The sequence below is a fragment of the Colias philodice genome, chromosome 25 (genome assembly GCF_061535455.1).
Source record: "Colias philodice isolate Cphi_HAF_F1 chromosome 25, ilColPhil1 Martin Lab GWU primary, whole genome shotgun sequence".
In the NCBI taxonomy this organism is placed as follows: Eukaryota; Metazoa; Arthropoda; class Insecta; order Lepidoptera; family Pieridae; genus Colias; species Colias philodice.
This window is the reverse complement of record NC_143110.1, coordinates 1,304,612-1,330,904: the sequence shown is the minus strand read 5'-3', so window position 1 is coordinate 1,330,904 and position 26,293 is coordinate 1,304,612. Positions and strand designations below refer to the sequence as shown.

Genomic DNA, 26,293 nt, shown 5'->3' with positions numbered 1-26,293 from the left:
GTTGAATGAAGTCGAGAAGTATTCATAGATAAATCAAATTTTTCTTCTAAAAAATCAATTAACGGCTGAGATTCCTGAGAGCGAAAATTAACATTAAAATCTCCAGTTAGAATCATCGGTAATTCATGATAATTACTATTTAAAAGTCGAGAACCTTCAATTGTGAAGTGAAGTAATTGCTGATGAATAAATTTTATGATATTTGTCAGGCTAGTATTTGTAGAAATATAAATAACAACGATAATCACAGGTTGGTCATTCGTATTAACACATCGAACCAAGGCGATGTCACCAATTTGTGAAACCTCATCGGAAATTTGTGATAATATCGTTTGTGAAATATTTTGAATTGGTGTTACATTGTTCAGTGTATCTGTAGATGAATGATATACAGCTACTCCACCAGCAGTTGAGTTGGGTCGTTTGTATTGGCCAACGCAATAAAAATTTTCAATAAGAATTTGTTCGTCATTTTTCATCCAAGTTTCGGAAAATAACAGCAATGTGGACATTTTTAATACCTTATCATTCAGATCAGAAACATGAGCACGTAAACTTTGGCAGTTGAAGGAAAATAGTGTAATGTTACTCTCATTTACAAGGTTATATAATTCTTCCTGTTGTGTTATTAGGCGAGAATTTGAAAGTCTTTCAAATTCACACTGTAAATCAACTATTCCCCCTGGACGCTTTCTTCCATGATAAAATTTGTTGTCATCGGTGTTTGAGACAATGAACAATCCATTTATATCAGTTACTCGTGATAATGCTACATATAACAGCTGCTGACTGTGACTTTTATTGTATTCATAAACGATTTGATCAAAAGTACCACCTTGAGACTTATGTATTGTAAGCGCACAAGCAGATACTAATGGAAACTGATTTCTCTTTGCAAATATTGTCTTATTTCTATTCATTGGTACAGATGACGATCTTCATAAAATTGGGACTGCTGTTCTACTAATGTTTAGAGTTTGAATATGATGGGCAGCTTTTTTCCTAATTTTCTCTCCTATCTTACCAGGAAACTCAAGCCATAAGCGTATGATGTTATTTATCACTGTCATCACGTTCAATATACACTAACTTTCCAACACAACCGTTGGCTAAGCCATCAGATACATCAATATTGGTTGCAATAATGTAAAATTTGTTAAGATTTCATAAGGCGATCCTCCTGTATCAATAACTGACATTTTATGAAATTGTTGGCGTATATATGCTTCTTGTTCAACTGAATGACAACCTTATCTGTTGCTATGGATACTACTTTGTCTTCAGCAATATTTAAAATAGATTGATTATAATCCGCAACATGTTTATTTTTATTTTTAATTTACTTATTTTAAAAGTAATAAATAAACAAGTATATTTAGAGATTTTCAAAAAATTTTGCAATTTAAAATAATGTTTTTAAAACTGTTGAATTTTTCATTCACATTGCTATTCACAATTGATCCGTTTGAAAATTTGAAAATAAATAATCCTAATTCTTTCCTAATTGATTATGATATTTGGGAGTATTCAGAGAGAAAGCTTGAAACTTATAAGCGCTTATCGGCGCTTGTCATGTTCATATATTTTCCTGCGCGGGTTGACAGCACTGACAGGAAAATATATGAACATGACAAGCGCCGATAAGCGCTTATAAGTTTCAAGCTTTCTTTCTGAATACGCCCTTTGCCACTAGCTGGCGTATAAGTCAAGAAGCGTGTTGTATATGACATATACTTACAACCAATCAGAATTATTATTTTTAAATGGCGGAAACTACACAGACTATAGTAAGCGTTACTTCCGTCAGAAAAAAAATCTGAGTTACTCCCTAGTCGCGCCTAAAGAAGTTTTACTTCAAAAATAAAATCAGAAATAAATATGGTAAAAATAGTTTCCTATGATTTTTCTTATCTCTACGAGTACACGATTAAAAAAATCTTTCCAGAAATAAGCATACTTGCCAAGAAATATGAATCCGTAACCACCAACGCTTAGGAAATACTAAAATAGACATGAACATACAGATGCACTAATCAATCATCATTTATAACTAACCTAGGTCAAACGCGCGAGACGGAGACAAAAAATAATACATAACTATCGTAATCATATATAAAAAACTAGATTTCCACCCGCGGCTTCGCCCGCGTTTTGAAATGAAATGAAATGAAATGAAATGAACAAAGGAAAACCCGCATAGTTCCCGTTCCCGTGGGATTTCCGGGATAAAACCTATCCTATGTGTTATTCTGATGTATATTGTGCCAAAGTTTCATTCAAATCCATTCAGTAGTTTTTACGTGAAAGAGTAACAAACATCCATACATCCATACTTACAAACTTCCGTCTTTATAATAGTATTAAGAACTAGCGGTCCGCCCCGGCTTCGCCCGTGGTACATATTTACGTTTTCTCTACATAAAAACCATCCTAGTACTTCAAGGAATATAATAAAAAAAGAATTATCGAAATCGGTTCAGCCGTTCTCGAGTTATGCGCTTACCAACACATTTTGCGATTCATTTTTATATATAAAGATTATCGAGTGGCTGTCATTACATGCATAAGGGCCGGCGCCCAGTGCCGGCACGGCACGGCATGGCACGGCAGAGCATCCCGCGGCGTGCAATGGCATCCCGCGGCATGCCGTGGCATCCTGCTAAAAGCCCCACTAATGCTGCATAAGTTTCAACCTTATTTCAACTAGCTAGCAATCATAATTCCTCGACCCCAAAGCAAGACACGTCATGCCGCCGCATCCTGCGGCGTGCCGCGTCATGCTGCAGCATCCTGCGATACGTCGCGGCATCGTGGCATCGAAATAAAGTAACTTGAATTCTAAACTGATTGAAATAAGATTCAAAATAACTTCATTAGTAATAAAATCCTCTGCCCTGCCATGCCACGCCGTGCCGGCAGTGGGCGCCGGCCCTTAGCGTACCTTGAAATCAATAATTTATGCGCTAAAAAATACAACATTGACAGTGAGGCAGAGACTTTTTTGCATTACTTAATAGTTAATATTACATATATAATCCTAGGTTCGACCCCCGATGAGAGTCTCAACTTTATAAATGAGAAATTAAAAAAAAAAGAGAAAAATTTCAAGATAAACGCGGGTTCGAATCCTGCCATAATATGATCGTACTTTTGACTTATGCTGTAAATTTTGTCTTTTCTAGCGCATTAATGATTCCAGAAACCAAAACCTATTCACAAATCTTCATATATTTTGTCTCATGGCAATGCCGTCACGTCATTGATTAAGGCGAAGATTTTTGTATCTTCGAATCTCGCCAAAGCACTGCACTTTTGACACGTGTGCTTGGCACACAGGCTCTTTTTAATCACCCACTTCACTCGAACGAACTGCACTGTACATATTACAATAATTTTTATCCCATATTTATTTTTATATTCTTTTGAATTAATTATATCCAAGACAAAATATAGCCTTAGCCCTCATGCAAGCTTAATAAATCATTACCTATATCAAAATATAATTCAAATATACTAAGGGACACGGGTACTAGTGACACGGGAAACCCAAGTGACGTAACTTGAATCATTATGTGTTTCATTCAAATCACATAAAGATATTACATACGACATGTATGTGCACATACACATACACACACACACACACACACACACACACAATAGCCCTTCAAACTCAACACGATTCAGTGGACAATACTTTTTCAGCGCAATCTATTTATCTGGCAGCCCTAAGTACGTTCTCAGGCAATCTGCACTTAACTGGTCCGGCCAGCACTCGAGCACATAAACACAAGTCTGTCTTGGATAGGGTTGCCAATTGATATTTTTATTTTAATTATTAGGTGCTGAACACCGGGGTTTTAAATGACATGTGGTTCGAAGTAATTATACATCGATGGTTGGAAATATCGGCTCTATCTTAAATATTATCTTTAAAAATTAAAAGCAGATTTACAAACAACACAACAGGTAGATCGTTTTTCTTTATTTAAAAAAAATATATCAATGCAATCATAATCATAAATAAAAAATCTACATCTTAAAAAACGGTCATTCAATCAGGTCCATAAGTTGTCATTTATAAAATACATAGGCATTAAAAATATCCTACCCTAAAAACCGGCAGAATTTCCCAAATCGACAACCCTATTCCATAACAGATTGAATCTGTGGTCGCACGATAACATCGTTTGCAGTCTATTGCATTAAATTTTATTATCTGCATTGTATTGAAGTTGATTGTGTAAGTTAAATACTATATTAGAACTAGTTTAAATATAAATAATATCCTTTAGATAGCGTTGTGACGTAGATATGAGTCTAGATATCCTGTTTTATTAATAGGTATTATAATTTTATGTAGGTACATAACCCCGTTGGCGCAGTGGTGAGCAATCATAAGCTGAAGGTTTAAGTTTTATTGAAAACGTATAGTGCGATGAAGATTGTTACTCTTATTTCTTTAAAGCTTGTTGAAAATTTGTATATTTATACAATTAAAAAAAATACTTTAGATGTCTCGTTATCAATCTCGTCCTTTTTTAACGTCAAAGTTAACTTTTACATTTATAATACAACTATGTAAAATTAATCCCCAAATCAAATCGAACATGAACAATTTAATCTTGATTTAATTCGGTTTAATGCATTCCATAGCACTGACGTCACACGTTACCACACATGCAACATGCATAGTCCGTTTTCGATAAGATCGCTCACAGCAAATAGATACTTGGAACTTTGGAATGGGAAAGGAATCCGTATTAGGTAAAGTTTTGCAAGTCCTTGAAACTTATAGTACTTGGAAACTAATGATTTCTGCAGTTTCAAGGATTCCAAAGACCTTGATACTAAATTTAACTATAGGAGTTAGAATATTTATTTATCTTTAGTTCAGTGATGATAATGATGTGTAGGCAAGCTTAGGGAATGGGAGGAATAGTCAATTAATAAGGCATTTTACCAATTTAGAAAAAAGCAAATTTTCTTGCCATCTTTTCTATAAAAACTCCCCTAGCCTAGTCAGAGATGTACAATAAAAATAACGATAAAATAACTCTAGAAAATGACAAACAAAGCAGGACTTCTATACGTGTTAAATTTTTAAAATAAACCTAACTTTTCCCATCCCCTAACCAAATTAAAAATATCTAATTCCATGTTCACAGTCAATACAAAACGGTCGTTTTTAAACTATCTATCGTGTAATACGTCGATATACGCTCTGACTGCCACTTATATATATCTACGTTTTTAAATGCCTAGCCATTATGTAATACGCCGATTTTCACATTCTGACTGCGACATATCAAACATTATCACATAAGTAACTAAATACCGCGACATTGAAGGCATCCATTAGACCAATCAGTAGCAATTGCATTGATTAAAATATAACCGCTTTGAACTCATTTATTACGCCTGTCTCATTTGATATGTGTATGAAGATTTATTATTTATTCTGGCTGGACAGATCCATCAGATGCATCGATAAAAATATAGATATAACCTAGGAAACCGTTTCGAAATTTCTACTAAATAGTTAATATACTAATAATGTTATTATTGTAATTGATGAACCTACTAGCTTTCCGCCCGTGGCTTCGCCCGCTTTGTTACTCTAAAGCCTAATAAATTATATACTAAAACCTTTCTCTTGAATCACTCTATTTAAAAAAAACCGCAAAATATAGTGACAGAGAAAGCGACTTTGATTTGTACTTAGTATGTAGTGATAATAACTTGACAAGTGATAACTGCGTTAAAAACAACCGACTTCAAACTTGCACTTGCAACATTTACAAATACAGACAAAAATGCTCATAAAATAAAAACTACTGGGCCTATCCGAATAAAATTTTTATGGGACCAATTCGACACCATCCCGCATCGACCAAAAAAAGAATCACGTATATCGGTTCAGAAACCTCGGAGTAATCGGCGTACATACATAAAAAAAGAAAAAAAAAAAACATACCGGCCGAATTGATAACCTCCTCCTTTTTTTTGAAGTCGGTTAAAAATCCATGCTGATTAAAGACAATATAAGATTTAATGTTTGAAATAAATGTATATTATGTAATAATAACCCTCATAATATAAACTCGACATTGAAGAACAACATTAATTACATTTTGTTGCGAAAACAAAACATGGAAGTCAATTAGGAGCGAATTTGTAAGTCTTCTACACAACAAAGCGTGAATTCGTACGAATGAAACTGGAAACGCTTAAAAAAAACATTCTTATTTGTACATCAAAAACTTTGTGGAGAGACAAAGGCTATATTTTATTGTTTTTATATAGAGAGAGAGAGAGACAGGCATAGAAACAGGCTAAATAAATATAAATAAATAAATATCTTTATTTGCTTAAATGTGGTTTACAAGTTATTATTACATTATAAGGAAAGTGCAGTACATTCGCCAATTACACTGGCATGCAAACATAGTTTTGCAGCTCGGCATAATCAGAAAAAAATTTATATTACCTACCTATCCATACTAATATTATAAATGCGAAAGTAACTCTGTCTGTCTGTCTGTTACTCAATCACGCCTAAACTACTGAACCAATTTTCATGAAATTTGGTATGGAGATATTTTGATAGCCGAGAAAGGACATAGGCTACTTTTTATCCCGGGAAAATGACGTAATCCCGGAAATCCCACGGGAACGGGAACTATGCGGGTTTTTCTTTGACTGCGCGGGCGAAGCCGCGGGCTGAAACCTAGTATTATATTATGTATAATATAACTAACAACGTGTCGTTACAACTTTTGGTCTTAATTTTTCCGTTAATCTAGCTACTAGTTTCTGTGGCTTAGCCCCTTTCGCAACGCGCGATAAGGTACTTCGTCCAAAAAAAGAGCGTGTGTGTCGAGCACACGTGTCAGAAGTGAAACTGCTTAGGCAAGATTCACAGATACCAAAATCGTCGCCTTAATCCATAATCTACGCCTACGGTATTGTCATGTTGCGACTTTGATATTTTACTCTCAATTTCACTTCAAAATATAATGAATCATAAAAAAACGTATTCCCCATGCATTTCTCCCAAAACATTGCGACATGCGGTCTCTCACGTCGCGTCTCTTTCAGTCCAAAACCTTATCATCACTATCTAAACGTTATCTCAGTTATAAACAGAGCCACGTGAACTGATAGTATGTTGTCATTTGTATTCAAAGTTCAAACCGCAAACACGCGAATACGCAATAATATTTTCGGCTTATATAGGGTGTTCATTTTACCGTTAAATTGCAAATACATAATTAGATTATGATAAGATATAACAAATTATCCAATAGAGATAACCAAATGAATTTTTCTATACACTCGCAGTAACCTAGCTAGCTGTCTATGGAATTTTACCATTTTATAAACGTTATTTTAATACATGCATATTATGTAGTTTATAGGTACATATTACACACCGGTTACATAAACACAAAGGCACTTTAATCCACAGTTTTCATACAATATTTTTTTCATTTACCGGTTTATACCCAGGTACAGGGGTCATAAATGGGTCACTTACCACTTCACTAACCTTTGTACAACTATTGGTATTAAAATCATAACTGCTTTCGTCATCAAATGCTCTTGAAGTTAAATTTATTTACTTAACTATTGTCTATGTATATACTTAACTATATTTGATTTTATTTGTTAATTGATTAAAAACATCACATGGTCAATATTTATTCATAAATAATAAACTACAAAAACATTCAGAGTTGATAACTTCAATCAAATTTACATTTTACATCTTATCATATTATATCATTTGATAAAGCAGTTGATAGCACGTCATCATATCGATTATAATGCATATTATTAAACAACACTAATAAAATTATAATAACAATAAAATAACACGCTGTATATCAAACCATGCTATTAAGCCCAAAACTCGTTTCGTATTTAATATTATTAGAAACATTTACCGATTGATTAATGAATGTTAAAAATGTTAGCTTATAGCTATGAATTATACGCTAATGAATTCGTAACGAAATAATGTAATCCTTTATATTTATTCATAAATTACAGATTATTTGGAACTTGTCAATTCTAAAGTATTTATTCATTATAAACGAACATTGGTGAACTTAATCGTATGTGGGAATGTTTAATGTTAAATTGTTGTATAAGTAAATCTCATTATATTTAAAAAAAGTTATTATGTATTCTCATTTTACTCATTAGGTAAAGTGCAGAGCTTTATGTTGTCTTTATTTTTGGGTCGTTCTTATATTTTTAACCCTTTATAAATTAATATTTAAATACCATCATTAACTGCGTGTAAATCCGTGTCAAACATTTTACATTCACACCTGTAAAATTGTAAGTAATTAATGAAATATTTTAACATTAGTTGTGAACTGTTGCAATCTGTCGCAAATACAAACCGACACGTGTTAGTACGAAAGCAAATGGGCTACAACAAACGAAACGCCTTAATATTCATGGTAAACATTTGTTGAGCAACAGTTGATCAACATGTTGCTGGATACTGTTTAAACATTGTCGCTTGAGCAAGAACTTTTTAACAAGCGTTCAACCCTGCAACTGACATTATCGCCAGCAACATGTTACCATCAACTCCGCAACATGAACAATATTCCTTCACAAATATTTACCATGAACAGGGCTGTACCAAACTGAATCACATAAAACACAAGCCCACTCGCATTCTCTATACCTCCACCACGAACCTGCCTGCTGTATAAAAAAACCCCAGCAAGTTGTACCTTTGAACTTGGTCAGGTTTTCCTCGTACACCTGGTCGTGGCTATCCTCGCCCCGGCGCCGCTTGTGGGGTCCTTCATAACCCCCATTTATTTCAACCTCCTGGGGGTCGAAGCCGAGACGCTCCTTGTAATACGCCTGCGTTGACATCGCATCACACGCACACACACTTTTGTATTGAATCCTTGGCACTTATATTAATATGGCAAACTTGACGGCCTGTGGAATTTATTAAATTGTAAACGTACTGAGGTTTCCGGCCATTTTGACCCCGGACGCAAAAAAAATGGGTGTTATTGTAAATAACAATATCTACGAATGTTCTTTGGTGTAAGTAGGTATACGATTTATCGAGTATACGATATTTATTCGGTGTATATTTTCCGTTTGTAAACGGTACATCTATGACATGACGATTCAAGTGCTTCTAGAAGAAGTCAAATCGAATAAATAAATGTTTATCAACGAAGAGAAAGAGTTATAATCTACTAGATTTCCGCCCGCGGCTTCGCCCGCGTTTTCAAAGGAAAACCCGCATAGTTCCCGTTCCCGTGGGATTTCCGGGATAAAACCTTTTCCTATGTGTTATTCTGATGTATAAGCTATGTTGTGGTAAAGTTTCATTCAAATCCATTCAGTAGTTTTTACGTGAAAGAGTAACAAACATCCATACAAACTTTCGCCTTTATAATATTAGTAGGATAATATGTATGTAAAAAATATGCAACCATACAAGTATGGAATTATGTTCTTTATCCGAAGCTAAGTTTAATTAAAAAGTGACGTAACGCATAAGCAGTGGATGATCAATACGCTTCTAAAGATAATCAAATTATGTAAAATTATGATTAGTATTTAAAAAGTAATATTACTGTAGAAGGCAACATATAAGACATACATAGGGTAAAGTAATTACTTCAAATTTAGCATTGAAAAAGATATACATAAGTAGGTTAACATCAAGGTTACTACGTTACATAAAAAATAAATTAAGGCTGATTACGAAATAGTTTTAGTTCACAAAAATGTATAATGTATTACCTCTATAATAACAAGTTTTGGAAAACCAGTTTAACGTATATCTCTAATATACGTTTTTATACGCAAATGATATAAAAACTGGATTTGGGAATGTTAAAAATAAACATAGATTATCGAATAACGTTTAGAAACATCGATAACATTTATTTTATAGGAATTAGGAACTCATTAGTAGAATAGTTAGCTATAACAGAGAAGTCACGGAATCTCTCCTTATCGAGACAAGATCTTTACACCCACCAAATAATATTTCACTAACAATTTTACTAACAAACGTAAAATTCGAATAAAAATCCGTTTCACAAGAACCAAAACGTTCACACACCGCGAATTCTTCTAAAACCAGTCGTACACAAAATTCCTAACTACCTGAGGGAGGTCATCATCCTGGCTAAGTTACCCGCGACAAGGTCATATGAAATGAGTGAAACTGAAATAAACATTACGAATCTGAATATTAAGAACAACCGAAAATAAATAAAGCCTGTGTTATAGAAAATGTTACTGTAACTAAATATGTATTATTACCTATACTCTTCAAGTCCGTAGTTGCAAAATTGTCAGTCTTACCACAAAAAAACTTTAGACAGGGTTTAACTTTAAGCGCGGGTTCTCTTTAATAACTCAGGCTCCGGAATCACAGACACAATAGAAAATCTATTGTGTCGTGGACCGATCGGGCCGTTCGGGGCTCAATGGGTTAATCTGGTTTTGTCGTATTTCACATAGACAACTGTTAAAGTGACAGATCCTAGGTGTAGTCTCGACACATTAATCGACATCGATCTCGACCGAAAACGGTCGGTAACTAACGATGTTCAGTAACTATAGTATGGACCTAAAAAATTTAGTGTTGTTTTTTCAAGAAATTTACCCTGATATTATGGAATATATAGTAAATTAAAATTAGTTACATAAATTTTTTGCATTAGCTATTACAAATATAATTGCATATGAAAAAAGCACATGTTATGCATAAAAAAACATGGCAGTTAATTTAATTTTAATCAAATTCGATATTTTTTTATATCAATCGTTTGATTAATGTTCTTTTTATCACATATTCATGGAATCCAAAATTCCATGTATGGCAATCTCCTTATTTACTTTTTTGACATTTGACATCAATCAATCAAAATAATATTTCTATCAAAATAATTAATATCTATAAATTTTGTGTTTTCAAGAGGATAATTTTTAATTATGTTCTTAAAAATCCTATAAATCTATGGGATAACAAATATCCTAAGAAAACATCAATCTGCGTTATGTTTTTATATAGTTAAAGCTATTAGTTTTAGATTACTAATATTTTGTTATTTGTGAAGTGCAATAAAATTCTAATCAAAAGACTCTAAAAGCTCTACAAGATAATTCTGCTCAATTCGAAGCCTTTCGAGAAATCTTTAAGACATTATAGAAACGGACGGAACTAAAACTAAGGACGGAACGGATAATTTGTATCACTTGTATTTTTAGCTTGTATTATTACATATATTATATTATGTGCAATAAGCAAAGGATGAATATATGCAATTGATTTAGCGGTTCACGGGTAATTATTTAAGTGTTAAATATAAATATTTATCTATAAATTTTATAATTTACAGATGAACAAGTTACTAGAATTATGTTGATGAGAGATGATGGTTTTGAGCCAAATTTTCAACTACGCTATTATAAACTGTTAAATTAAATTTTTCTAATAAATTTTTTTCTTAATTCGATCGTTTTATTTGTATTCATCTGTATAATTGTATTATCCTAGAAGTTCAGAAAGAAATTAATCGAATATGAATGCAATAATTTAGGCTGAATAAATGCAGACAGCAGTACACTACATATGTATTTTAATATTTATTTAATATAATATAAGAGGCTTCTTAACATTATCAATAAAATTTTGAAACCATCTTAAAAATAAAACATTATTTGTTTATTTTATTTTAATTGCAATAACATTAAATAAGAGAAAACAATATTGCGTTAAATCATGTAACATCGGAAGTTTGAAATATCTTTTTTATTATAAAATTATAATAATCTATAATTTTTCCGACATTATCAACCGTATCTACAAATCCACACAAACCGTAAGGCCCTTCTCCCATTACGATACTTCTAGAATACGATACTCGAGTAGAATACTAGTTAGATATTTGCTCGCTACCCGATGCTCACATATTATGCGACTGAAAAATGACTAAATTCATCATTATTGTGCCTCGTTTTTGTAGACGGACGCTATGTCGAGCAATTCCAGTGACGACGTAAAAGTAGGAAGTAGGTACTGCAGGATTCATCCATATATTGAAAGAAACATAAATTGTAGTTTTATAGCCGCACGAGAACTACAACATGATGATAAGAATTTTTTATCTTTCTACCGAAGAGATACGCGCGAAACGCGACGCAAAAGCGACCAATTAAACTAGTCGCGGACGTGGAGGATACCGGTAGCGTAATGGGAGAAGGGCCTTCGAGATCTTGTCGAGATCAAACGTCGGTATCATAACGATTGACAATGTCAAAGAATAATTTGTTTTGACAATATTCGAATGTGTTGCAAAGAAATGATTTTCCAAATCCATGAAATCTATATTTTATTTATTTTTCATATATCTACGGAATTGAAATAATGATGTTATTAATTTAGATAAAAATGCATTACTACAAGGCTATTATCATATAAATATTTTTACGCATAACGGAAAGTTTTGTGAAGAATAAAAATTATAAACAAATATGTATCCATTGTATACTTCCATCAAATTGGGGAGAGGTATTAAGCGACATCATTTTCATTGCTGAAGACGGGACTATAAATTAGTTATCGGTAATTACCGACTAATTTGTACAGACTAGGGCCCAGGGTTTAAAGTTCGACTGTGTTTAAATTGTTTTGTGTTAATACCATATATATTTTGGACACGCCTATTTCTATGTCCATCACAGATTAAAATTATTTCAATGACTACTTCTTGAACTAGTAACAAAAGCTATTTTATTATATCCTAGTGAAGCTGGTAGCGAAATAAAACATGCTGCCAAAATCGGGACACATGGTGAAGCACTGTCGACGCCTTATGCCCCGGCTAGGGGCCTTAGGATATTAAGGTAAGGTAGTGAAGACGGTACAAACAGCTAATACATGTACCTTCTTATATATAACACGTAAATATATTAGTAAATCACTACATAGTATAAAACAAAGTCGATTTCTCTGTCCCTATGTCCCTTTGTATGCTTAAATCTCTAAAACTACGCAACGGATTTTGATGCGGTTTTTTTTAATAGATAGAGTGATGAGGAAGAGTGAAGAGGAAGGTTTTAGTGTATAATTTATTAGGTTTTAGACAAAGCTGGCGAAGCCGCGGGCGGTAAGCTAGTAATATATAGTCTACTAGCTTTCCGCCCGCGGCTTCGCCCGCGTTTTCAGAGAAAAACCCGTTCCCGTAGGATTTCCGGGATAAAACCTATCCTATGTCCTTTCTCGGGTATCAAAATATCTCTATACTAAATTTCATGCAAATTGGTTCAGTAGTTCAGGCGTGATTGAGTAACAGACAGACAGACAGACAGAGTTACTTTCGCATTTATAATATTAGTATGGATTCAAATAAAAATATAACAATGAACTGAATTACCTATTAATTATTTTAAACATCAGGTAAAGTAGTGCTAACATACGTAATTTATAATGAAAATAAAATAGGAATGTGTATCAGTTACGATAAAACATTATCAAGCCAATAGATAGCCTAATATATGCGGAACAATATTTGTGATATTTTATCTTCAATCTAACATTGAAATTGTTATTAGTTTTTCCAGATTATTATTAGCTGTTTTGCTGTTTTTGAAGTGAAACTTCTTTATCGGGGTTGGAAAAAAATTTTGTGTAACATTTTTCCGTTACGCGCCATCTTTTTCTTATCCCTACCACACGTGATTCGACGTATTTCTGTAAAGTTGCATATAATTAATAGACTAGAGTAGATAATTTTTGAAACAAAAAAAAATCGCAGTCGGATGAAACCCATTAGAAAAGGAGGGGAATATGATGAAAATGTAAGGAAAAATAAATTACGGTCAATCCGAGTTCGGGAAGTGGGAGGGGGGAGCTTTTAAGAGAAAAAAATGGTCTCTCTCGATTTCCGACAAAACTACAAGTCCTACGGAAAAAAGTTCAATGGCAAAGTTGTAGGTAATAAAAGGATCTACAACTTTTGTATTCACAATTTTTTCACATAACCTCAAAATTTAGGTGAAAAATTCAATAAACCAAGTTTTTGGTTTTTTATTTTTATCTACTTCAAAATTTATTGTTTTTCTACGAAATTTGGTGAAAACTTACTTTATTATGTCCCAAATACACTGTAATTTATTTGATTGAAAATATTTATTTTTTCGCCTTATTTTGAATTAATACCAAAAAAACAACCTAATTTTCAATCGAAAAGTCACCCGTCAAAATATCAGCTTTTTTCAAAAACTTGGGGTGCCTTTTATTCATTGAAATCTCTACTTTCATATTGTGTAAAAAAAAATAAACACCACTATAGTAAATGTTCTCAGGAAATGCATACAAACAGTGTGAAAATTAGCTTTTACTAAATCAGGCACACTTCTCGAACTACCTGAAATGTTTTTATCGACATCATTTTGCTTTTGAATATGCTGTAAAATATTAAACATAGAAAAGATAATTATTTTTCTTTTGAAATATTACCGAAAAGCCGATACAAGAGAAGATATAGAGTTCGAAATGTGTGCCTGATTTAGTAAAAGCTCATTATCACACTGTTTGTATGCATTTCCTGAAAACATTTACTATAGTGGTGTTTATTTTTTTTACACCATATGAAAGTAGAGATTTCAATGAATAAAAGGCACCCCCAGTTTTTGAAAAAAGTTGATATTTTGACGGGTGACTTTTCGATTGAAAATTAGGTTGTTTTTTTGGTATTAATTCAAAATAAGGCGAAAAAATAAATATTTTCAATCAAATAAATTACAGTGTATTTGGGACATAATAAAGTAAGTTTTCACCAAATTTCGTAGAAAAACAATAAATTTTGAAGTAGATAAAAATAAAAAACCAAAAACTTGGTTTATTGAATTTTTCACCTTAATTTTGAGGTTATGTGAAAAAATTGTGAATACAAAAGTTGTAGATCCTTTTATTACCTACAACTTTGCCATTGAACTTTTTTCCGTAGGACTTGTTGTTTTGTCGGAAATCGAGAGAGACCATTTTTTTCTTTTAAAAGCTCCCCCCTCCCACTTCCCGAACTCGGATTGACCGTAATTTATTTTTCCTTACATTTTCATCATATTCCCCTCCTTTTCTAATGGGTTTCATCCGACTGCGATTTTTTTTATCTTTTCATTATTTTTAAAGGCTTCTACCCCAGTCTATAAATTATTTATTGAAAAATAAGGTCATAAAGAAGTTTCACTTCTTACGTGTGTACACTAGTACACGCACACATTTTTTTGTTTATAATTTTTAACTAATATTTTACTTTATAATATGTGGCATGTGCGATAGACAAAAACTTTTCAGTTACGGCATTTGATTACTTACTCAAGTGGTTTGTTTATAATTATTACAGAACTGAACAAACCATCTTAAATACTAATATTTTTAAATACTAAAGATAATTCCGCGAAGTACCATCTCCAACCCATACAAATCCCAAACAGTAGGTAGTAGGTACTAACTACCAAGGTACATGAACAACAGAATCGAGTTCTAACCCCCAAAGTAACAATGGTCCAAGGTTGTTTGGTCAAACGAGAAATCATTCCGTGGGAAACACCGTGGTGACAGTGAGAGCGACAATTAAATATTAATAAAAGCGTTTTACAATAAATGCAATGCAATGGTAGATACAATAAATGCTATACCCGGAGGGGTAAGATTCATCATTATTGAGAATTTGCAACAAGCTTCCCGTTTATTTTTGTACGCTTACATAATACAGAGGGAAGATTTTCGTTTGTTTGCAATATAAACTCAAGAATTATATAATCTGTATTGAAAATTTCATTAATTGTACATTACCTAAATCTTTTCCTGGATTAATTGAAGTTAATTTTTGCTCAGTACACGTATCGCAGTAGGTACGAAATCATAATTTTATAGAAAAATTACTTCGTTGCAAACGTGGGGTCGTCTATACCGACGTTAAAAACAAAACATAACAATACACTAGTTAACTATACTATAATTTTACGTGTATAGTAAAATCGCTATCGCTTTACTGCTTCACCCGCTCTAACTCCCACCACACAAAGGTCACCCACAAAACAATGGGTCAGACCCCAATTCGGCTTTAACAACTGCACTTATGTCGCATTTTAGTCAGTGACGTCATCGGTTAAGACAATCTAGATTCTAGAACATTTAGACCTTACAAGTTTTCTGTTGCTAAATTTACTTTTACTAAATTAAGACAATCAACATTCAGACCTCTAAACTTGGTAGAAGCTATGTTCTTACTAAATTTATACTTTTACTAACTTTAGCATTCGTGGTAAAAAGTACCTTCATATTTATTTCAAGTTATAGTTTCTCTATCGGTATGTAACTTAATTTTTTGGTTTATCTCTGCGTGGTATCAGTTTATCAAAATTTCACCATTATCTGATCAATCTTTCTTGTTATTGTAGAAAATTCAAATACTTTCTTGGTTTATTGAGTCACTTCATTACAAATGACTCCAATTTCAGTACGTTCCTAATCTAAGACCACTCGGAATGCTAGTTTTCAAATGAAAAAACAAACATCAAAATCGGTTCACCCAGTCAAAAGTTCTAAAGTAACAAAACACAGAAATTGAGAACCCATTTTATCGAAGTCGGTTGAAGGCCTGTTGCTAGGCAACCATTACAGGCTACAGAAAACAACTCCAATACAATTAGCTGTACACACATCGTTAGCTGATTAGCTGCGTGTGTGTGTGTGTCGGCGAAATTTAAAAAGCGTTTACCGAATCGAACACAATTTTCCAATTAGCCGACGCTTTTGGCCGACAAACAGACGGATTGTGTATGCGAAACACGTAGTGTCGTATTACTTATTTTGAAGATGTACAGCTTGACGTTTAGAATGATATTCCTCATAAACATTAAAAAATACTCAAACCGAAATATTCTATGGTGTTTTAAGTTTGAACTTCGAGATATTATGTTTACTTGTACATAGGTACTTTTTGTTAATGTAGTTATAAGTTTTTTGAGGAAAATAAATGATTTATTTATATATCCGCCAAGTTTTAGCTCTGTAATTTATGAACGATACTAAATTTTAAAACTCTATCAACACAGACTATCCTATCGGTTATTGCCTAAAAGTAGCGAATAATACCTATAAAATACTATCTTAAATATTGTATGCCAATAAGATTTCTTATAATATATTTTAAATTTTAATATAATAACCACCAGAAAATACCGTCCATTTTAAGATATTTTATGGCACGTTTTATACATTTATTATTATATTTTTAATACAAACTCTTTTCTGTCAGACTCCAGTACTCAAATTTTATTGAAGTCGGTTAAACAAGAAAATAGAAGCCACGAATATGTAACATCACTGTGTCTTGCATACTAACGAGACAAACAGAGGTGTGACGGTATTGATCATAGATAAACAATTGTTACTGCAGGAATATTACTTTAACCGACTTCACGAAAATGATATTTTTATGTGATTATTATATTTATACCAGTTGCACTCGCAGACAAAATCAGGCCAAAATTTAACAGCGATTTTAAAAAAATTATAAAGAATAACTTTAATCATGGTTTTTTTTTACAATTTTCATATAAATCGGTGTTTTGATTTAGCTGTGAAAGCATAACAGAGAGACTTTCGCATTTAAAATATTAGCACCTACAAACTATTAGCAGATAATTAATAGATACGAGTAGGTACAATGAACATTATCAAAAAATATTCATACGAGTTGTGCGGTTACAAATAAGTCTATCCGTTACAAATATACACACAGACAGATAAAAAAACTAACTACAAAAGACCATCATCGACACATCTAAATTAACTTCCCAACGCGATACAATTACTGCAATAGTTAATTTTTTGGACCACGCACTTCCCACGTGCTAAAAAATGACCAAAAAACAATGTAATTTGAAACTTCAATCAAGTCGTTGAACTTAGTATATTATTACTCATATTTCTTAACAAGCTTATACATTGCTTCTTATACACGTGTGAAAGAAAGTCAAACATCCACTTACAGTACACACAACGCAATGTATAGCAAAGTTAATTCAACTGTCGTTCGAAATAAAATTCATTATACATTGCTTGTTATATCTCGAGTAATCACGAGTTCAATACTATTTACGGAACATAACGCGCAATGTACTGCGAATTAGCTTTTACCGTCGTTATATAGAATAACAACCCGTCTTTGTTTGGCTACACATGTGCAATTTCAAATAATCAATCACATTAAGCGAAGTGAGTACGAGTGTCTTTTTTTCAACTTCCTTCTTAAACATATGGAGCTTTCTTTGAAACAGAGATTTATAAATTATAAGATACTAGAATATCGCCCCGGCTCTGCCTGGGTTGGTGATAGTTTGAAACCCTAAGCGAAGCGAAGACAAATTGACGAATCATTAAAATACGTTGAGCCGTACTAAGTGGCATTAACTAACACGACTTTCTTTTTACATACTAATAATTTTACTACACAGAATATTTCTACCGTCAAAATCTCCAATTAAATACTGAAAAATCTGCTTCAAATCCGTCAAATAATTCCAAACAATAACCCCATTTACCGAAGTCGGTTAAACCATTTCATTTCTACTATAACGGTTGGCCAGCGGTCATATAAATTGGATCACACCAATTGTTTTGGACAATCGTTCTCAAGCGTTGTTATTCATTTATTTATACTAGCTTTCAACGTAGCTTTGCTCGTTGGGTTCAAATATTATAATTAATAAAACAAATCTTTATAATTACGTCAAAGGATGATTTTTTAATGAAATAAGCCTATTCAATCTTCAAGTAAATATGCCGAAAACCAATTTTAGTATTATTTTTAACCCTAACATAGCAACGGCATAGTTTCAAGTAGCGACACATACCTATATGACTTTAATCAAATATTCATTAAATAAATTAGTCATTATAAGGTCCTGCTTTTAAAAGCAGCCCCTATTCAATTTAAAGGTACCTAACATACAAAAAATACAATAAAATCACATTTTCAGCGTTTCATTTTCTAAACTACATACTTTTCCAAACTACCCACAAATGTTCTTACTAATTGTTCAAAAAAATCAATCCCACAGGCGGTAGTACAAAATCTAAATGCCATTCCTTGTAGATAACCGAGTCCCGTTGCCGTTAGCAACCGGTTTCTGTCAAGATGCATTCCTTCGCTTATAACGTCCTTGTGGAGTGCTTTTCCTATGTATCTCTTATACAGTGCCGAAAAAGGAGTAAGTAGACAAAGTACTTTTAAGTTAATCCGATTTCATCGAGGAAAAATGTTAAAAATTCGTAGTCCTATGATAAAGACCTGGTCTAAAAATTTGTTGAGTATCTTTAAACTTTTGACGGTAATGAACTACGGATAAAGCAATTTAAAATTAACTCGATTACGTGTAGGAAAGAAAGACTTCATTTTAAGATTTTGGTGGGTATCTTTTAAACTTTTAAAAATGGTAATGCAATGCAATAGGGTGAACTGAATATTATCCATTTATAGATTTGTGAAGAGCATTTTTTAGTTATTTTTCCAATAAAAAACCGATTACTAGGATGTTAGCTTTTACTAAAATTTATCTTTGTAATTTCAGTAATAAGTATTCAGGTACTATTTTTATAACATGTTTTGTATAACCTGTGTATAATCCATCACATTTCAACAAAGCATATCAAACGCTCCCTAAAACTGTTTCTTTGCGTGTGTACTGCACATTGAATAAAATCGATTTAACGCACCAAAAAATGTATAATTGCTCACGTATCTAAAATAATCCTCTAAGTATTTATATCACTATCATTGTAGAAAATGATTTGTTGTTATCTATACTTCTATACTATAATGTTTGTTTGAACGCGCTCATCTCAGGAACTAGTAGTTACACCGATTTCAAAAATTCTTTCACCATTGGATATGTACGTTATCCCTAGAGTGTTATAGTCTATATATCTACCACGGGCGAAGCCGGGGTGGTTGCTAGTTATCTATTAAATGTATCATCGTTTATGCAGACACTGACACGCGCTTTAACTAGTTAAATAATCAATACAATAACTTGAAACATTTGTATTCGATTATTCTCATGTACTCAAACTAGTACATACATAAAAGGATCCAAAAAACGTCTCGACTCATCTTTAGTCAATGTTGACGTAGATAAGAGGTCAGTGACCGCTCTCGCGCCTACAGCGAACCTTTGACTATTGTTATAACAATTTCTGTTCATGTTTTAAATAAGTTTTCTTACAAAGTTCATTTGCTGTAAAAATGTTTTGAATTGTAAATTTTTATTGAATAAAATTATTTCATTATTCTTGAGAAAATTCGTAAGTTGAGTTTATTATAAGTAATTCATATAATATTTATTAACGCTGTTGAGATCAAGCTCTTAAAGGATAGTTATTTTTGTTTGTATTTATCTTATTTTGCTTTTAAAGAGAAAATGTTTGTAAGTAATAAACTCAAAAACTACTGGACCGGCTTTTATAACTCTTTCTCCTTTAGAAAGCTGTATTTCAGTAATAGGGTATAATTTTATTTGATATTTTTTTTCCGTAACCGCGGATAAAACCACGAGGTGCAAATATTTTATAAGGAACTCATTTCACAAAAATATTTCTGCCGGTAGAACCTAATTACCTAGTAGTATAAAGAATTAAAGAATACTCTAAGACCTTCCTAAACTGACAAATAATAGCAAAAAATATCATAATAATCTGACAAGCCAATTCTTATATTAGGAGTTTGGCTTCGAACTTTGTGACATGTTTTTTTGTGAACTTTATTTTTATTTAACTACTAGCTGTTCCCCGCGGTTTCACCCGCATTGCTCCGCTCCTGTTGGTCTTAGCGTGAAGATATATAGCCTATAGCCTTCCTCGATAAATGAACTATTTAACACCGAAATAATTTTTCAAATCGGACCAATAGTTCCCGAGATTAGCGCGTTCAAACAAACAAACAAACGAACTCTTCAGCTTTATAATATTAGTATAGTTAGATATTATTTCCTTATTGCAAAAATCTACTTAATAAAAGTGCAATAACGATTGTCCCACAAGAAATAACGAATCGTAACGAAACAATCCACACTAGCATAGCCCCAAAAACTTAAAATATAAAATAAGTTTAACAATCCACCACATTGTTTCATCTTTGCCATTCAAGATCTTGTCATTTACAATCTCCCAATTAAAACTATAATATTTTTACCCAACACAAGATAATTTGAATATATGTATTTGCCTACGTTAGCCTTTGTTTTTCATGTCGAGGTATTAAAATTATTTCTACTCAACATAAGAAACCAGCACAAAGATGTATCTTATCACGATAGTTAGGGATCAACAAATCACACGATACAATATGCTGAACTGGAGTGCGTCGCCTTTCACCTTCCACAATGGTAGCGTCAGCAAGTTAGTTAAAAAATTAATAATAATTGCATTGTTTGAAAATAACACAAAACTCTTCAGAGTACAAGAGATGTGCTTTCTTTCTAATTATTAATAAAGACCAAAAAGGAATAAATAATTCTAATATTTGTGTGTTTCATTATTTTACCGTGTTTATATCTACCACCATCTATTTGTCACTTACACTTTCACGTTTAAGTCACTTATCGGATTATTTTGAAATTAATATAAAGATTTAATAACTTTAAAGAAAGCAAAACATTTTCACTCCTATAATCATTCGCGGTTAGATATATGCACGCTTTTTAATCTACTTTTTAAATACACTTAAAATTCGTGACAAGTCAAAAAATTTATTTTTAAAGATTACTTTTTTGCTATCCCTACCTCGGGCCTCGAGCAATGAAAGTATCTAGGTTGGATGTTAGTACATTCGTTATGATGGTAAATATTGGCCGAATCGAATTATCTTACATTCCAATGTCATGCTGCCGGTACCGACGAACTCTTGAACGTAACATACCACACAACTCTATCATTTATTGCTCAATTATATCTATTGTTATGAGAGACTTATAAAACTGAAACGGTCTTCAAATATACTTCTAAATCCTTGCATTCAAATGCTACTTAGTTCAGCATTACTATAAAAAATAATGAAATCCTACTACATACTGTTATTTCACTATTACTACTTATAATTAGTTCTTTTATTTCTGTTTTGTATTCTGTAATACATGTTTGCTGTCCTAACAACAATATTATGTAAAACTCTAAAGTTTGAGGATATATTTCGGTCTTAAAGGACCATATCGGGTCGGAATATTTTTTTTTTCATTGATAGAACACAATCTATATTAACCCCTTAGCTTATTTGCATCTATTCATACAACACAAGCGAACCCACGGAGAAAAGCTATAGTCCACTTTGAATGATATTTTGCACAGATATACCTACTTAGACCATAATTTGCATTAGCTAACTATCTTGTATGTACACAAACAAACCCAGTTGCTATAGCGAGCTATCTTTTATGCATTTTCTTTATTATTAGGTAATGGCTATATATATCCGCGATAATCGCGATATTTTGGATTAGTGTCATCAGCTATGACGTCAAGCAATCGGCCACTCGATTGGTGATAAGTTTGTTTTGTACATAAACATGTTTGAACAATGCACTTTGAAAATTTCCTTTCTTTACTTGAGTTAAATATTCCTGAGGTTTAGGCCTTGGGGTATACTTTGTCACATTTATTTCATTTTTCTAAGGGAGAAAATTATCTTCAAATGCCAATGACCTATTATACTAGTAGACGCGGCGTACGCCAACATCATTGCACTAAAAAACAGCGTAATTAATACATACCTACTTACTAACGCATTATCACAAATACAGTTGTTCTCTCTTTCACTCTCACGCACGTGACATAATACATGTCTCACTCATGTACTTCGTAATAACAACTGCCGATTAAAATATAAAAAGAACGTCCAGCCACGACGCTGAATGGTGCGTGACTAAGTGAAACTCGGGCACTTAGCTGAGTTTTTTCTTGCCAAAATAGAGAGCGGGTAACGTACCTATCTAGCTTTATTATATATCATAGTCAAATGCCATATTCTTTTTCCTCGAAGCTTGTTCAAATAATGACTCGTTGTATATTTTGTTATTATCATCGAACGTTATCCAGATAAGCTGTGCTATCTAGATATCCTGGATCCGTCTTGTCTGGGAGGGCATTTTATCTCAATTTGCGTAACAGATAAAAGAGGTACAGGTGCACGTATGCACTTGTTTTGTGTGCATATACTGATAGTGATAGGGATAAATACCTAATACCCAGTGGTTAGGTATTTAGGGCATGGAAGTACTGAAGTTTGTTTGCTGACTGTACTTCTTATAATCGTGATAATTGGACAGTTTAGGGACACCATAATTCTTAGTATGGTGATAAGATTTTGTGTATAAAATTCTGGTATGAATTGTGACATTTTAAACTACATGAAGGCTATCAGACAAATCTACAGAGTGAATTAAACCACATTTTAAACCCGTTAAATATGCATATTTTCCACAATGACACTTGCAAATTGCAACGATAAACCGAATTGTATTATTATTATGGGTGATGTCATACAATGTTGTCATACATAACGATTACTTATGTCAATATTTAAAAATTTCAACATATTATTTATATAGTGAAGTATTTCCATACATTCCTATTAGGTACACATCCTACTCTACTATCCTACTAATAACTATTATAAATGCGAAAGTTTGTGAGGATGTATGTTTGTTACTCTTTCACGCAAATACTACTGAACCGATTACAATGAAATTTGGTATGTAGGTAGCTAAAGACTCAGAATAAGACATAGGCTACTTTTTATCCCTGAAATACCACAGGTACGGGAACTATGCGGGTTTTTCATTGAAAACGCAGACGAAGCCGCGGGCGGAAATCTAGTCTTAACTTATTTCAGCCCGTGGATTCGAATTTCGATCGCGTGCTAGCCGGATATAAACAGTTCAAAGTTAATCCGCTTATCACTATCTACTAAATTTCGACCAAATCGGTTCATTTGTTTTTATGGCTGAGGAGGGAAAAGAAGACATACGGATTTGTGATAAAAGACACAAGATAAATTGAGACGTTTAAAATTAAAATAATATGTTACAAAATACGTAGTATATTGCTTTGGTTTCAGAAATTATTTTGGACACACAATAAAATGAATAAAATTCGATACCTACTTGTTCTGTATTTCTAAACGAAATAGTTAAAAGTCATACGATTGATTTCAATGTTAAAACGTTATAATAAACGATACAGCTGTTACCGGCGTTCAATCATTTCTAAAAATAGCCCATAAAATCGTATTTTCACCCAATCGCTATTTCTTAACGTAACTACGTGACATTTTAAAATAAACGTGTGAAATATTTGGTCTTATGTAATTTATTCAATATAATAAACGTATAATAAACATTGTACAATACAAATCAATACTAATATTATAAAGCTGAAGAGTTTGTTTGTTTGAACGTGCTAATCTCGCAAACTACTGGTCTGATTTGAAAAATTATTTCGTTGTTAGATAGCCCATTTATCGAGGAAGGCTTATAAGCTAAGACTAGCTAGAGAGATCATCACGCTAAGACCTCATTCGGCTTTATAATATTAGTATAGATTTGGTAAGCTAGGTATTTCAGTTTCAATTTGGTAATTACTAGGTACCTATTTCTGTTTCATATTGCCATGAAAATCTGGTGGAGGTTAAAGATAGATAGAAAAAATACAGATATATTTGGATCTACTTTGTAGTATTCATTATTATAGTTAATAATATATTATATATAAATATAATATTCTATATAATATAATTAATATATATTTAATATCTTAATATATATAAATCTCGTTTCACAATGTTTGTCCTCAATGGACTCCTAAACCACTTAACCGATTATAATAAAATTCGCACACCATGTGCAGTTCGATCCAACTTGAGAGATAGGATAGGTTTTATCCCGGAAATCCCACGGGAAAGGGAACTATGCGGGGTTTTCTCTGAAAACGCGGGCGAAGCCGCGGGCGGAAAGCTAGTATTATTATAATGACATCATTATTAATGACACATTGAATTGACTAGGTATAGTTTGTGCAACAATTCATTGATAATGAAAACTAGGGCATGGGGTAAAGAATGTGTTGCAAAAACCAGTTTTTGTAAGGGCATACTTTCTTTTGTACAGGGAATGTATAAAAATTAATCTGAGTCGAGAAATTAACCTCGATCGTTAAAATTCTGAGATATGATGTAGAATGAATGCAGTAAGTATACTTTTCATTCATTAATCGATATTATCTTTATAGGCTGTAGATGAGGAGCCAAGTATATGTGGGTCAATCACGCCTAAACGGTTTAACAGTTTTTCATGAGATTTAACCAAAAGATAAGCCATGAAAGCCTTATAAATAACCTTAGTTTTTGGGTGCTTCATTTCAATGAAATAAAAACGTAATTTGATACAGTTTAATTTCAAGGTAAAATTATTAGTTAATGAAGGTTAATTCCAATGAGTCATTGTCTTTTGCATCAACGTAACTTTAAAAGAAAAGATAATGTTCAATTATTAAATAATTATTGATAAGAATATGCTAATTTAAATTTATCTTGAATCAAAATCTAAAAAACATCATCACAATACGAAAAAATCACGCTGATAAACAAATAAATCAAGGATTTAATTGACATATTTTTAGGAAACAAGTTTGTGTTTAGTACCTACCTACCGCGAAAACTTTTAAATCTGCGCCTTTGATAAACGGAAATTAACATAGAAGGGACAACAGCATAAAACATTTTAAAGCTTGAACAAAACCGCGCGTTACATTAGTATTATATTTAACAAAAACTACAAGATACACGTAGTATAATTAAAGGGAAACCCCCTATCATTGAACAAAAAATGTCTTACAAAAAATCATTGTTTACAAAACGTTGCCAAACATGTGCAGACTGCAGCATAATATTACACAATGATAAAATTCATTTGTTTGTAATCTTTGAAATTACTGGCCCTAATTTGAACATTATTTTATAAACAAAAACTACCAATGTATCAACTGTTAGCATATAGTACCTATAACTTGGAATGTCTCAACTCTCAAGCTCAGATATCAACATGGGACTTTATCTACTCCATGAGACGCTAACATAGCCCTTTATCTAGCATAACTCATTAGATTGTTATTTCTACCTGCCAGTCTTTTCGAATTTAGACGCCATATACGTAAGCGCAAAACATG

General features: G+C 32.5%; 1 protein-coding gene across 2 annotated transcripts in view; it reads right to left on the bottom strand.

Moving 5' to 3' along the window:
* shot (dystonin-like protein short stop) overlaps positions 1-26,293 on the bottom strand; it is a 300,260-nt gene that overhangs the window by 190,945 nt on the left and 83,022 nt on the right. Inside the window, exon 2 of one of the 2 annotated variants that reach the window (XM_089710550.1) lies at positions 8,757-8,973. The exons of the other annotated variant lie outside the window; for it this stretch is intronic. Coding sequence (XP_089566676.1) covers positions 8,757-8,904 — 148 coding nt within the window. The 5' untranslated portion in view covers positions 8,905-8,973. The remainder of the gene's footprint in view (positions 1-8,756; positions 8,974-26,293) is intronic. 2 annotated transcript variants of the gene reach the window in all.